Consider the following 15,120-nt stretch of genomic DNA (forward strand, 5'->3'; position numbering starts at 1 on the left):
CGATTGAGGAAATTAGTTTTTGGAAGTCAAAAAGTACTAATTTATGTACGTATTCCTTATAAAGTTATCTATAAATTACGAAAATTCACCAAACCAAGCTCGTGTGTAAGCAGTTCCCCTTTCAAATAAGCTTGAGGGATCAGGAGTTCATTTACACCAATTTTTTTGAATTAACGAACTCGGTACTTACATATAGCTCATGGAGAACTACCAGATAGCTGGTTCACCAAAACCAAATCATATTAGAATGTTGGAGGGGAGGAATTTTCCAATTTTCAGGAACGACAGGCTCGTTGGGGGAGGTACACATCAAGGGATCCAGTCGATAATGAAACCATTTTAGTGGAGCATGGGTGATGGGATGCAGAAATAAACTTTCCGTGGTCTTCGTTTTGAGGAACACAAATCGATTTTCAAACCATGGATAGGAGAACCGATTCACCTCGGGTCAGTAGTACCGAGATGGAAATTCTTAACACCACAATTCACGAGCAACTGCACATTTTCATATAACAAACGAGTTGTGTAGGTAAGGTATCAGCTCTTTTCAATCTTGAATTAGTTGCAAATTTGAAACCGGTTCTAATCATGTAATTATAAGAGAGACGAGAGGCTGCAAAATTATTTTCAATCTTGAACCAACTGGGAACCAAAAACCAGCTCTCAACTTTTTCTTCAATCTTCAACTAGTTGCAAATCTCATTATTTCAACTTATTTGTCAGAAGAAGTTATTGAAAACATTACTTAATATAACTGTAGGTAATTAAAATTCAGGGCTGTGAAAAATAAAAAGATTTAGCTTTTTTTCAACCTTGAAATCAGTTTCAAAAATCATAATTTATATCAATTACTTTAGCACGACTTCGTGAAATAGGTAAAGAAAGTATGACGAATCGGTTAGCTTCATCTGTTATTAAACCTCATGAATTGCTACCCAGTACCCATCGACACTCACTATTCACGTTGGAATTGGTCATTCTATTCCAGTCCTCAAATTCTGACCAAGAAATAGGACTACAATTCACGTTATTTAATTGGCTAACTCAATCAACAAGTCAATCGCATGTTTAACCTGAATTACAATAATAAATAAGAACGTATTTGTAATTTATACTCACTGGCTGCCGATGGTTCTCCGTTCGTATCATCTCTTTGGAATGGTTCGACGCATTCGCTGGTGCAAGGCTTTTGTATCAGTTTGTGGCATTTCTTATGGATAAGTAATTTACACTGAATGCATTTGAAACCCTGCCGGCCCAGACCCCATATGCGGTCGTGACAGTATGCGCAAAACGCTCGCTATGGAATGCATGAAAAAAAAGAAATCAAACCATTTTTCATTATAACATAATTTATGCCACAAAATATTCGGCAGCTGACTTTGTATTTGATGAAAAATTTTGCAGCTTGGAAACTGGATGATTGAAAAATTAATTATGTACTCAAAAAAAAAGCTCTACACATTTTTAAAAAATTATCAAAAATTACATTGCCATCATTATGATTTGTTTGGGAACTAATATTTAATGGATGATTTTGGAATAAGAGAAACGGACATTAACATGGAGAATTGGGAGTAGGTTAAATTTTATTATTTTATCACAAATATGAAATATGGTTGCAGAGATTGCTAATATTGTACATCATATTTATTTTAATGAATGGATTTCGTTTCGTAATATGGTCTACCACAAGCACAAAAGAAGGTAAGCTAATATCAATTTTAAATCGTTAAGTAAAAAATTATTCTGCAATTCTGACGCTTGGATGTCCGACTTCGGCCCCTTTTCGAAGACCCAAAATCTTAAACGAGATCACCGAAAACAGCGCAGAAAAAAAGGCGTTAGAGTATCAGCCAGTAGGGACACAAGTGGGCAAAATTTCTACTCGTTTTCAAACCATGCGTCATGTCAGTTCCACTTCACCTCATCTCCGACCTTTTCGCGCTGAACCGACATTTTTTTTTCTTTCGCGAAAACAACAACTTTATCCATTAACAATTTCGCAAGTAACAAATTTACTCGAGACCAATTTATTAGTTTAAAAAGTTGCTCATTTCACGGCTGATTAATGACTTGGGTAGAAGTCAGAGTTGGACATTCTGTACGACGCGAAATGAGCTCTGTTTATTTATATTCGAGTCGGATGACAGGTTTCGTGCCGATGAAACTTCTACGTCGCGTCGTCGTCGGTCGTCGAATTACACATCGAAATTCGATTAATTTCGATGTCATTTTTCCCCCTTTATTTTTCACAAGAATGAATAGAACTCGAGCAAATGACAAAACACATAAACAACTCGGTGCAAACGTCGCATCACATGTCACACAAAATCCCAACCAAGTAAATGGCTTTCTTATATTCCGTAAAAAAAAAAACAACCTCGGCTCTATTTCTGCCTCCTTAATACCACTGGTAATAGCAAATACCCATTTATACATTATACGCCTACAAAATGAAAAATAAAAAAAAACCGTACCTTAAGCTTGAAAAAAAAAGACTGGTAACATCATCACAAAGATCGACGAGCTCGTATTCACTTTACATATTTCATTTCCACATTTTAAAATCGGCTATTAGATAATTTATAGACGAATGGGGAAAATACATACAAGACCGCCATAAAAACACACATTGGCCCTCTCCTGGCCCCAATATTTACTGCAGTAGGAATATTAGGATTAGCTTATATACAGTTAGTATGATGTATAATGTATTCGCGTATATGCGATGTACATCTTTCGCTCGACTAGATTTCCTCATATACTATGTACCCTGCACTGTTCACTTGTTCGATGGCTGAACGCATACAGGATGAACGTCAAAAATTGGAAAAACCTTTATTCAATTAACTTCGTTTCGTTTTCGCCGCAATACGCCCGAAAAGCGAGGTTCGAAAGGGTACACGGTGCAGACATCGCTCGTCTATGGCTATAAATTTTATATACTTGGCAATGTTGGGGCCTCTGCCGCATATTCGAGTAGACAGCAGATCTCCGCCGTGCTCGTATATGGAACGTCGTCGACGGAACGGCGACTCGAGAATCTTGGCTAAAGTCAGCAGAATATTCTTATATTTGCGAAGAACAGAACGTGGCTAGTAGGATAGCAGATAGGGCCTTGGACCAACTACTCACTAATCAGTGGGGAGTTGGGACACCCATACAGCCTAATATTTTTCCATCATGTATACCCAGCGCCAACGCAATATATGGTCCTAAGGGGGGATAAGGAACGTTTCTACCAATCAGCGGGGCTTGGCCGCTGCCCGGCCCCGCGTACACTTGCTCATGTAAAGAGATTACTAGACCAAAGAGAAGAAGCTTTGAACATTCAAATCCAGAGCGGAAGTTAGGGGAGGATACTAACAACATCCCAACATCCAATGACATCTTCACCCTGGAAGAAATCGACGAAGATCTCATGCGGTACTTCCTGGAGTATGCACTGGCGCCAGGGCTTCAAACCGGTACCCGTACCCGTACCCGTACCCGAAAAATGAAATGAGGAATACCCGAACCTGTACCCGTACCCGATAAAGACTATTTTGAACCCATGGTGTTTAACAGTAAAGTGAAAACTCCTTCCACAAAAAGGGCTCTAGAGAAAGCCAAAACCTATTGGTTAAGCTCTGAGCTTCACAGCCTGTATGCAAAAAGATCCAGCATAGAAGTGGAACTATATGCACTTCACAAAAAACTAAGCCAGACCATACCAAAACTGCAGTGGGATGAAATGGAAAGAAAGATGTTCAGATCAATTGAGGAGGAGAAAAAGAGAAAGAAAAGAAATTCACAAAACAAAAAGTTGAAAAATCTGTTAAAAGAAAAAAGTAACCATAGTGGTGTTAGCAATGTTGTTAGTGTCAGTGGCAGTGACAGTAATGGTGTTAATGAGACTACTGTGTATGTGAAAAACCTAACTGATGTGGTGTTCTCCAAAGAAGAATTGGATCTTCTAAACAAGGGTCTAAAATTCTCTTTACCACCCATGAGGCCTCCTATTGAAGATATTATTTCTGATGTGGATGCTTCATTGTGGAGAGAGACCTCAGAAACAAAAATCAGCATAAAGAAAGAAGTGGTAGACATCATCAAAACCCATAAACCAACAAGAATTCCATTTCATCCCCACAACAACACCATCAAAAGCTTGAGACAGAAAGGTGTCTACTATATGAAAGCAGACAAGGGAAACACCGTAGTGATAATGAAGAAAGATGAATACTTGGAAAAGTGTGAAACCCTTCTTAATGAAGGACCTTATGAGAAGTTAAAAAGTGATCCTGTGGATAAAATGGTGAAAGAAGTGAAAAGTTTGGTGAAAACTACTCCCTTCCTTAATAACACTCCTTTTCCTTCCAATCCTAAAGTTCCTAAAATGTACTGTCTTCCCAAGATCCATAAACCTAACTATCCTATGAGACCAATTGTGGCCAATATCAACTCTCCTTCCTATAACATTGCCAAAAAACTCCTTTGTAACCTCCAAAACCTTCCTTTTCCTGAAACTCTTCAAGTTAAAAATAATTATGAACTTGCAGAAAAACTGCAAGGGATTACTATTAATGACACAGACAGGCTCATATCTTTTGATGTACAAAATCTTTTCCCCAGTGTGCCTATTCCTGAGACTTTAGAAATGATAGAAAACTGGCTAAAAGAACAAAATATCAACAAAAAAGAAATAACCCATTATATGAATACTATAAAATTATGCACTTCCCAAAACATTTTCCAAATAAATGGAACTTACTACAAACAAACAGGAGGCACAGCTATGGGCAACCCCTTATCTCCCTTTTTGGCAAATTTTTTCATGAGCCACCTTGAGACAAAATTCAAAAAGAACAATAAAAACTTTCCCAAAGCATGGTTTAGATATGTTGATGACATCCTGTGTATCATTCCTGAAGACTTCAACATTGAGGAATTCCTCAATGCTTTAAATAGTCTCTATCCTACCATCAAATTCACTTATGAGCTTGAACAACAAAACAAACTCCCTTTTCTGGACATGTTAATCATTAGACATTCTGACCATCTTGAATTTGATATCTATAGAAAACCCACCCACACCAATAACTACATTCCTTCAGACTCTTTCCAGCCTTGGAACCAAAAATTTGCTGCTTTCAACAGCATGATACACAGGTGTTTAAATCTCCCCCTAAATAAAAATAACCAAAATAAAGAAATAAAAAACATCATGTCTATTGCTTCCAACCTTGGCTACACAAAAACATCTATCCAAAAACTTATAAGAAAACATGAAAACAAAAAACTAATCAGAGATGCCACAACTTTTATTGCTGAAAAAGATGATGTCAAAAGAGTTAGGATCAGTTACTATCCCCCTCTCACAAATAAAATGAAAACAGTCTTCAGAAAACACAACATACAACCCATTTTCACCAATGATAACAAAATTAAAAACCTTCTTGGTAACACTAAAGACAAAGACAAACCTGAAGACTGTAGTGGCATCTACAAAATCAAATGTAAAGATTGCCAAGGAATTTATATAGGTCAAACCAAAAGAAACATCAAAAAAAGGTTCAAGGAACATCTTTATTATGCTAAATACAAATATGAAAATAAGTCTGCTCTCTCAGATCATCTCATTGCCACCAACCACACTACTTCCTTTGAAAACCTGAACCTCATACAAAAAATAGATAAACCATCTCAATTAAACATTAGGGAAGCAATAGCCATGAAGAAAAACAAAACAAATTTACTAAATAATGACTTAAAACCCTTAGAAAATATCCTACTTTCTGTTATTAAAACCAAACTTGAAGACATGACTCCTACCACATCCTCACCTACAACCACACCCTCTTCCACATGACCACACCCTTGTACTGCCACACCCTTGTACTGTTAAACTACCACACCCTTGTACACTAGTATATAAGCTTGTAGACTTGGTTATTTTGTTCAATAGTGATTTAAGCCTGATGATGAACACTTGGTGTTTGAAAAGCTTTGCACTAATAAATAGTAAAAACTGAGAAGCAAGAGTTATTTCTTCCTAATCTAACAAACTTCTCGCTAAAAGGTTCTTTTTACCTTTGTAATAACCCTTAAAAATTTAGTACAGAAATGCGCAGACCTCAAGATCAAGAAGCTGGCAATTCCGAAGTTGGACTGTCGATGAGATAAGCTGGATTGGCTCCTGGTAAGGCACTACCTAATAGAGTTCTTTAGGAATACGCCAATCACAGTCAGGGTCTGCAGCCTCCCTGGAGTCACTGTGGTACCGTAGGTACACATGTCGCCGACTCACGACATATTTGTAAATATTGGTATCGCGCTCGCCTTAGAAATGGTGACAAGGGAAAAAACGCTGATATTGCGAATACATATCTACATTCATAATAAACACTCGTAGGTATACTTATTATTAAGAGGTGTAATGGTTATATATACGACGACAAAATATATATATGTATTATTCGATATGGTGCATTGGCAAGATGTGTTCGCCTTTTTTATTCAGTTGGTCTCTGCACCATATATGGCACCTGAACAGAAATTCAATGTTCTATAAATCGGATTTTTAAAATTTTTTTTGTAATGTGAACGAAATAGCGCGGTCCTACGTTTGTTGAAAAATTAATTCAGCGCGGTCCTACATTCGTTGAAAAAACAATTATCTATATATCATCTCCCGTGGTGCCAAAAATTGATTGTTACGACAAGGAAACAAAAACGAGACGAGAATTTCGATATGCAAAGTGGGATGGAGTACTTCCTTTACCCAAACAACCTTATGTAAGTATACACTTAATTTCAATATTTTGTAGTTATTGCTGTAGGATTTTTTTTTATTTATTTATTTGTTGTAGGTCAGTCCTGAGTACCCCATTGAAAAAATGCCACAAAGGCCATTTTGGTGTAGAAAGCATCTAGCAGTGCTGGGTGCTGTTAAGGCACAAAGGAAGGGAACCAGAAATATTGTAAGTGAAATTGTTTATAAGTATTTGTAGCCTAATGTATACTTAGCGGTGAGAGTGTTGTAATTATTTAGTTATTTATATATTTATTATTATTATTTTTTTATTTTTATTATTTTTTTTTTTGTTTTTTTCAGCCATTACCTCCTGCTTTCGTAGAGGAAGAATATAAGGATGTTGAGGTCATGGGGGCACCCGCAGGGGAAGAAAGACCCAACGAGCCCCAGGAATAATCGAATTTGGAAAATAAAACGGTGTATTTGATCGGATCCGTAGCCTGTTTCAGAGGCAAAGTTTGTTTTTCCATCACCATGAAATGAATAATTATGTAGGATATCGTTTTTGTTTATTTCATTATGTGTATTTTATGTAAATATACTCAGCTTGCGGTGATAGAACTGGTCATTGTTCGTAAAAATTATAATTTGAGAATTTAAACTCTTCATCACCGATGTCATTTTGGCGAGAACATATTTATATCTACTGAATACTGAATAATACTGAAATTCACGAATTTGAACTCGTAATCATGGAGCGCTTTTTGATCTACTTTAATTTTTTTGGGGCCTAATTTTCGGAAATGTGCTCGCTCTCACTTCACTCAAGCAATAATTTTTTACCATAGTTTTTATAAAGTCGTAACACATCACGAAAAGTTTTCTGGAAATGCTTTTTCCATATAATTTGAGTAAATATTGTGAATATTTCTAGAATGTGACAACTTTTGCTTTGGAAAGTTTTGTAATTCAAGAAACATGACAGCATCATTTTTAATGAACGAATTCAGTTTGTATAATCTCAACATTTTTAAAGTCAACTATAAAATTTTTCGAAATTTCTTCATTGTACAGGGGAGAACTGTAATTCCACGAGCGAAGCGATGCCAAAAACTGGTCAACGAATCCAATATCGAGTCAAAGGCACGAAGAAGATCAACTTCAAAAAAAGAAATTTCACCCCAAATCAAAATGAGTCAAAGGTATCGTAGGTGCTTGGCAACAATCGTGTGTGTCTATTTCTCCTAAAATTAACAAAATGTTATCCAAATGTTCCTACCATGTCTTCTCCTTCTGATTGGGTTAAATCTATTCCCCTAGAACTAGTAAATGAATTAAATTAAATTTTAAAATTAGAATTACCCCTCAAATCATTTAGCTCTAATAGCACAAAAAGATCTGAAAAAGATCAGGCTAGGTATTACTTAGCTCAATATTTGAGGCAACAAAAACAGATTTTTGAATACTTGACAAAATTTTATAATTTAGAAAATGATGAGTTGTATGAACCACATGAAAAAATTAGAAAAACTCAAACCAAAACTGGATTAAAACCACTTTTAAAAGAAAGCTCTTCTGATATCGAAAACAAAACAATTCCTTCAACATCAAAAAAAGAAACTAGGGATAATTATAGTCAAACTGAATTATTCAAAATGACTGAAGAAAAAATTATTGTAAAAGAGGAACCAAAATTCCCCAAATTTGATGTTGAAAACATAGAAGAAACTTTAGAAAATTTCAGTCTTATAAAAAAAATAAATGAATGGAACGACGAAGAAACAATTAAAAATTTCATCCAATCCCTCGAAATTACTGAAATTCGATTTTTCAGACAACTTAGGGAAAATGACAAGGCAAATACTTGGAAAGACATTACTGAAAACTTTATGGTAAATTATAAACAAAACCAGTAAAAAAAAAACGAAAATGAAACCTACAAAGAATACGTAAAGAAAATAATTAATCTGTGTAAAAAACTAGACGTAAAAATGGCGTTCAAAAACCTGATAGAGTACATAGTTAATGGACTACCACCCCGCGATCCCAATACCAGAGAATTTCTGAAAGTAAAAGACGAATTAGAACTAAACAAACTAGTGCAAGAGATCGATGCTGTGGTTGCCACTGACAGGGGAAAATTAGATGTAGAGAAAATGGAGAAAGTATTGAAAGAAATAAGGGATGAGATTGTGAAATTGGAGATTGAAAAAACAAAATGGAGAGATGAAAAGGAAAAAGAAAAAGAGAAAAAGGAAGAAAAGGTATGTGTAATGACCAACAAGGATCAAGATCAGACACCTTCACAGTTTCCATCACCTTATTCCAATAAGTTTGTGTTTCCCCATCAAAATATTGTATACAACAAGTATCAAAATGTGTCTTATTACCCAAATATGTATCAAGTCTCGTGTGAAAATTTCTTCCATGGTCATGTTCGATTTTTACATTTATGTATGTACTTGTACTTACAATTTATGCTGCTTTTATGGCAACTTCAAAGGGGTCTTCGTTTTCCATTATTGGCAGAGTTAAGAAGAGATTTGCTTGAAACAAAACTCAATATATGTAATACCTATAGGCTAATTTTGTAGTAAAATAAAATTGTGTCCATTTATTATTAGAAAACATTTTTGTTACATATCTAGTCGATTTCTGTACCAAAAAAGAGGACAATTCGTGCGGTATCCGATAATGCCACTATAAAGAAGGTAATGGCAGCTAAGCAAGGTAAACTAGGAAGAGATCTTATGTGTCTCCTATCGTTGCCACTACTTTAATTCATACTACTGGAGAATATTGGTAATTTCACCTACTGTCAATTATGTCAATTATAATACTTTGTCAATAAGCACATGTTAACCCACCCGGAAAAATTTACGGACGTTATAGACTGTTACCTGATGTCATTATAGCGTTTTGCAGATGGAAGACCTGCCGAATACTAATGGTATCATAAAAAAGAATTTGGTGAAATATCATCATCATCATCATAATATATGTACGAATCAAATATCCCCATTACAAATGAAAACTTCCTAACACACCCATTAATAATTATTTAGGTCTCTCCAACAGCTAAAGTCAATTACAGGAGTCAACCATCATTGATAACTTGAATACATTTATGTTTATTTATTTTCAATTCAGGGCTTACATTTTCTAAATTTTCTATAGTTTCAAAAATACCTATATTTTATGAAGTAAATGTGGCCACACCATGCACCATCGGATAGGGTTTTGTTGTAACTTGTAAGTGTATGAGGTCATGGCAATGCATTTTGATTGGCCATCATAATTACTAGTGTCTGCTGTATAATTCGAATTTTTCGCCCCATACGTTTTGACAACCCTTTGAATGCGTTTTCTAGGGTGAAAGACGCTCAACATTTTTTGTTCTATACATTTTTCGCATATGTCGCATAATTTTACAAAATAAAAAAAAACACAATTTCAATTTTATGGATTTGTACGAAGAAATAAGTACTTGTAAAAAGACACACTTTGGCGAAAACAGTTTTTGAGCCCAACCCTTCAATCCGGAGCTGTGGCGGTTCGAAGTTTTCTTTTGTCAATTTTACCCCCACCACTGTAATAAAAAAATGTGAAAAAAAATCGTGTTGAAAGACTCATGCTTCCCCAACACATTCCGCGTGTTACCAGAATTTTCTCCCCACTACTTACGGGTATCAATTTTTTCCGCACAAAAAGCGTTTTCTGACAATACTGTCCAGGGGTAGTGGGTTGAGGGGTGGGAATTCCGCTCGAATTTTTTTTGAAGGTACCCGACAATAATCCATCATAATTGGGGAGGATGAGAAAGAAGAGCTCCTCCAGAAGATGCTCTATAAGTAGTGTGCAGGGCACCGGTTTGTGGTACCATTAGGTAATTACTAGAACTAAGTCAACTCATCTAGAATTAGCCATACCCAAACCACATGTTGTCAATTTTGAAACAACGAAATTCAAATTCAGATAAAAATTCCTATTCGAAAAGTACATTAAATTTACTGGTACCCTCCTTCAAAAATGTAAATCGAAAGAAACACGTCGCCCTATTCAACCACATCTGCACGAATCTATTCATGACAATTTGTAGTTGCATTTACAAAATCTTCAAAGATAAAAGAAAAATAAATAATACAGGCATCTCTGCAAACCAACTTGATAGGTAAGATGAAACGGTTATTTTTTGATAATTATGAACCAGTTCCAAGGGAAAAAACATTTTCCTGACCTTAGATTACGTTGCAAGTGCAATACGATGTAATTTAATAATGCGATATTCAAACAAACATAATTGAATAAAAATTACTCACTCGATTGAAACGTTTCGCTTGGAATATATGCCCATTTACCCTATATAATTTTCGCCATCTTCGTGCACCTCTTCTGTAAATGCTTCCTATAAAACGACAAGAAAAAAAAAACAACATAGAAAAAAAGCAAGACGTAAAATCGTCGAAGATTTTTCAATTCAGTCGTGCAACAAATTTATTCTCAATTGGCAGTATAATTGACGTAATGTGACGATGAGATGAGAAGATTTTCAAACAAATGTTTTCGTTTAGCTTTTTTCATCTTTTCGTCGTACGATGCGACGTTCTTCGTGACATTTCCATCATCACGAAGTTTTTATTGATTTCATTCCGAGATTTCAACAATTGTTAAGCTATTCTAGCAATTATTTCAATATTTCTGTCAATGTTTTTTAGTGCTTGAGATATTAGCTATCTAGTAGCTACCCTGAAACGAAGAAAAATTCAGAACAAAAAGAACATGGCAAGAATACGATCGCTGAGATGATATAGAAAAAATACTTTACACAAGAAAAATAAACACTACGGTGAGTTCATTCGTTGAGGTACTGTAGAAATTATTTTCATATTTTTGTGTACTCTTTTTCAGTGCTTGCACAAAAAGAGCATTTCTACTCGTGAATCAATGCCCGTGATATTTCAAATAGTTGAGTAATTCTTATAAAATGTTGAGCTATTTTTTGAAAATATCCATTCCTTGTCACAAAGGAGAGGAAAAGAGGCAGGAAGATTTTCCGACTGCTTGTCGAATCGTACGGTTTGTGCTGTCTCTAAAACTCATCTCAATTGGAAGGAGGCGAAAACCCAGATTTGTCAGAAGTCACACGAATTTCATCGACTCTGATTGAGAAAAATACAGTGAAAGAGAAACGGAGCAAACTTCAAAATTGACATGAAATCTCTATCGCCACAAATATCGTCACCAACTGCCAACTGATTTGCAATCTTATTACATACACTATATACAATACATAATACTACAAGTGAAATCAACACATCACTTCGTATAGGTTAAAAGGTATACATCGGCTATACACATGAACGAAAAAAAACTCGCAATTTACACTGTTTGCTTACCAAGTATAGACGTCATTTCCTCAAACACGCCATTCTCTAGAGCCAATCAACTACATCAAGAAGGTAATTCGATTATTCCAACCGTGCTGTGCTTTTTTCCACCTTTCGGCTCGACTTTTCGCATCACGCCACCTCGATGTTTGTATTGCAGCCCAAAAAACGCTAAGCAAATTTCACGAGTCAGCCGAACACACACACGTCGACGTCAAAAGCAGCACATACTGATACTCATTTTACCCTACATGTTTTTCCATTCGGCAAATCATACCATTAGATTAAAACCCAACCCGGTATGAGGCAGGGTGTAGTTAGCTAACCCTGCAGTAAATATTTTTCATTCCGTATCTGGATAGAAATACCCATTTCGTCGGTCTATTTCGCAAATTAACAACGTTCTCGTCGGCTCATTTTTTTAATGCACGACTCGCTGTTTTTCTCCTTCTCGCACAGCACATCCGGCCTTAGGAAAAATCCGGCCAAGTTTATGCCGCTGCTGCCATGCCAGCGGCGGCGGAGAAAATTAATCAACTATAAAGCCAAATCGATACTTACTGTCTTCTCCTTGACAGGGCATACCAGGTGCAGGTGGCTCATTCGGGAACACTGTAACAAAAAAATATACACGTTTGTGAGTACAAAATACTCAGTGAGTTATTCGTAATTTTTTTTTTTTTTTTTGGCAGTTGGGTGTGTGAAATTTAAATAGAATAAGTATATCATGTAGATAATGGGTCCAGAGCGAGGGTGAAATTGAAAGTTTTAAAAATGTTTATAAAAATCATTTTACTTCTTCAGGTTAGTAAAATGAGATTAGTTTCAAGGGCTGCAGAAGAAAAGACTTTGGAAAATATTGTAGCCATTTTAGAACCCTACAGTGAAGTAACCAAAAGCATGGAATAAGGTTTGATGCTGACGATGTCAGAGGTACTTCCATGCATTTCAATGATATACGGCAAACTCGCCAGTTCAGAAGAAAAAAACACAATAAAGGATAATCTGGTGGCATCTGATATGCTCAAAATATTGAAGAGAAGTACGTATTACAGTTGCATGGAACTGAACCTCAGAATACAGGTACTAAAGATTTCAACTACTTATAGGCATCTGCGATTGAAAACGAGAGTCAAAGAAATTTCGTCCTGGATCAATGCGTTTATCGTGTCTAGAGTTAGTGATTCCTATAAACAAGCTATTGCTGATATAGAAACCCCCCCCTCCCCGGCCGCCATCGAGCTGACAAAACTTTGAGGAACGCAAATCACGAATTTTCCTGAACAGAATATGGAGGAGAAGCTGTTGCAGCTGCTGAACAAGCTATGTACCGGGTGTCCGGTGAGAACTGGAAAAATATAACTCTAAACTTTGAAATTAAAACTTCCACAGAGGAACTAAAAAATCGAATAAAATTCATCAACGTGAAAAACCCCCCGAAAGGTATGTTTGAAAACCAATTTTGGGGCGATATTTTTTACATAACCTGGCTAGTAATTTTAACCCTCATTTTGTAATCTTAGAAGCCATGATTATATTAAAACTTCATGCACTATATGTGAGGGCGCATACGAAAAGGGACCATACGACCAAAAAAAAAAAAAAAAAACTCTGAAATTTGGTCCCTTTTGGTATGCGTCCTCACATATGTTAGCATTGTTATAGCAGACCAATCCCAACCCCAAGAATTACATACAGATAGCTCGAACTTGTGAATAATTCTAAGAATAATATTGTAATAGATGTAAACCCATACATAATCAATAATCTTGAGATTATGCTATAATTTAAATGCTCGGGACAAGCATTTTCAAAGGAGGGGGGAGGGGGGTGTAGTTGTCACATATGAAAAATCTATAAAAACATTAGGAAAAATTCCATGATAAAAGTAACGTTGGTACAAGCCCCCATTGAGGTGCAAAGTGAACAGCACACGTTATTTATGATATATGATTCGGCATTTCATTTCAGTTTATAACGTTTATAGTGCTTTTTTTAATTTTATTTTACATATTTAGAAATGATACTTCACTGAATTCCAGATTCCTTACAAACATTCAATTTTGCGATGAAACTTTAACCAGATGTGACAGTTCCAGATTGTATATTGATGAATCCTGCTTATCTGGGTACATAGATACTGTAGGTGGATTTCGTGAAGTTAATGATAGTACCCAGATTATTAAGTGAGTTTTTTCTGTTTATAGTGCCTACCTCAATATCATCTGCTCGCCAGCAACTTGGTCAGAATTCAGCTGGTAACAGAAAATTTCTTATAATGGGGATGAGACTCCCAACTCTACCAAAAGGAAGAAGAAAGGGAATTGGCACTCAATGCCCTCCAAGAGGGCTACCAATGCCATCAACACTCATAAAAAACGGAATAATAAGTAAAGTAAGTAAAAATTCAATTAATTTATATACATAATGAATGTTATCTGTCCGTTCACTTTTATCAACTAGACATTTTTCTTGATTTTTAATCTCACTTCAATAAACAAGAAAAATTCATTTTTATCAATTATTTCATTCAGTTTTAAAGATATCAAAAATAAGTTGAAACCCTTTTTTGTAGAGAATTGAATTCCTGACACAATTATCACCTCATATTTAACAATGATCACCACATTTCTAACAATTTTTTTTAGTATCTAGATGTACACTTCTACAGTGACAAATCTGATTGGCCAGAAGTAATTGTGATTGATTCTGATCACAATGAACCCATAATTAGCAGGGCTTGAAAACCGGATAGATATCACTCTCGGTTTTTGTTTCGGTTTTTGAAAAAGTAAAGGTTTCGGTTTTGGTTTTGGTTTTTTAAAATATTATCTCTCTCGTTCCGGTTTTGCTTAAAGGGTTTTATTTCAAAGGAATCGGTTTCTGTTTCGGTTTTGGTTTCGGTTTTTTCCTTTTTTCTTCATTTTTCAGAGGGAAGAAAGCCAAGAAAGTGATCACTTTTTCAAATACTTTGTGTATGTGACTAGAAAACGG

The 15,120-nt window shown here is 35.6% G+C and overlaps 1 protein-coding gene across 4 annotated transcripts in view; it reads right to left on the bottom strand.

The window, feature by feature from the left end:
- The window catches only part of aPKC (protein kinase C iota type), a 146,673-nt gene that overhangs the window by 74,554 nt on the left and 56,999 nt on the right, over positions 1–15,120 (bottom strand). For all 4 annotated transcript variants that reach the window (XR_010558114.1, XM_065359787.1, XM_065359786.1 and 1 more), the window contains 3 exons: positions 12,688–12,738; positions 11,059–11,144; positions 1,120–1,300 (listed from right to left, as the gene is read on the bottom strand). Coding sequence is in view for 3 of the 4 variants with exons in the window: in XM_065359787.1 (XP_065215859.1) it covers positions 1,120–1,300; positions 11,059–11,144; positions 12,688–12,738 (318 nt within the window). In the remaining variant the exon portion in view is untranslated. The remainder of the gene's footprint in view (positions 1–1,119; positions 1,301–11,058; positions 11,145–12,687; positions 12,739–15,120) is intronic.

The sequence above is a fragment of the Planococcus citri genome, chromosome 4 (genome assembly GCF_950023065.1).
Source record: "Planococcus citri chromosome 4, ihPlaCitr1.1, whole genome shotgun sequence".
Lineage (NCBI taxonomy): Eukaryota > Metazoa > Arthropoda > Insecta > Hemiptera > Pseudococcidae > Planococcus > Planococcus citri.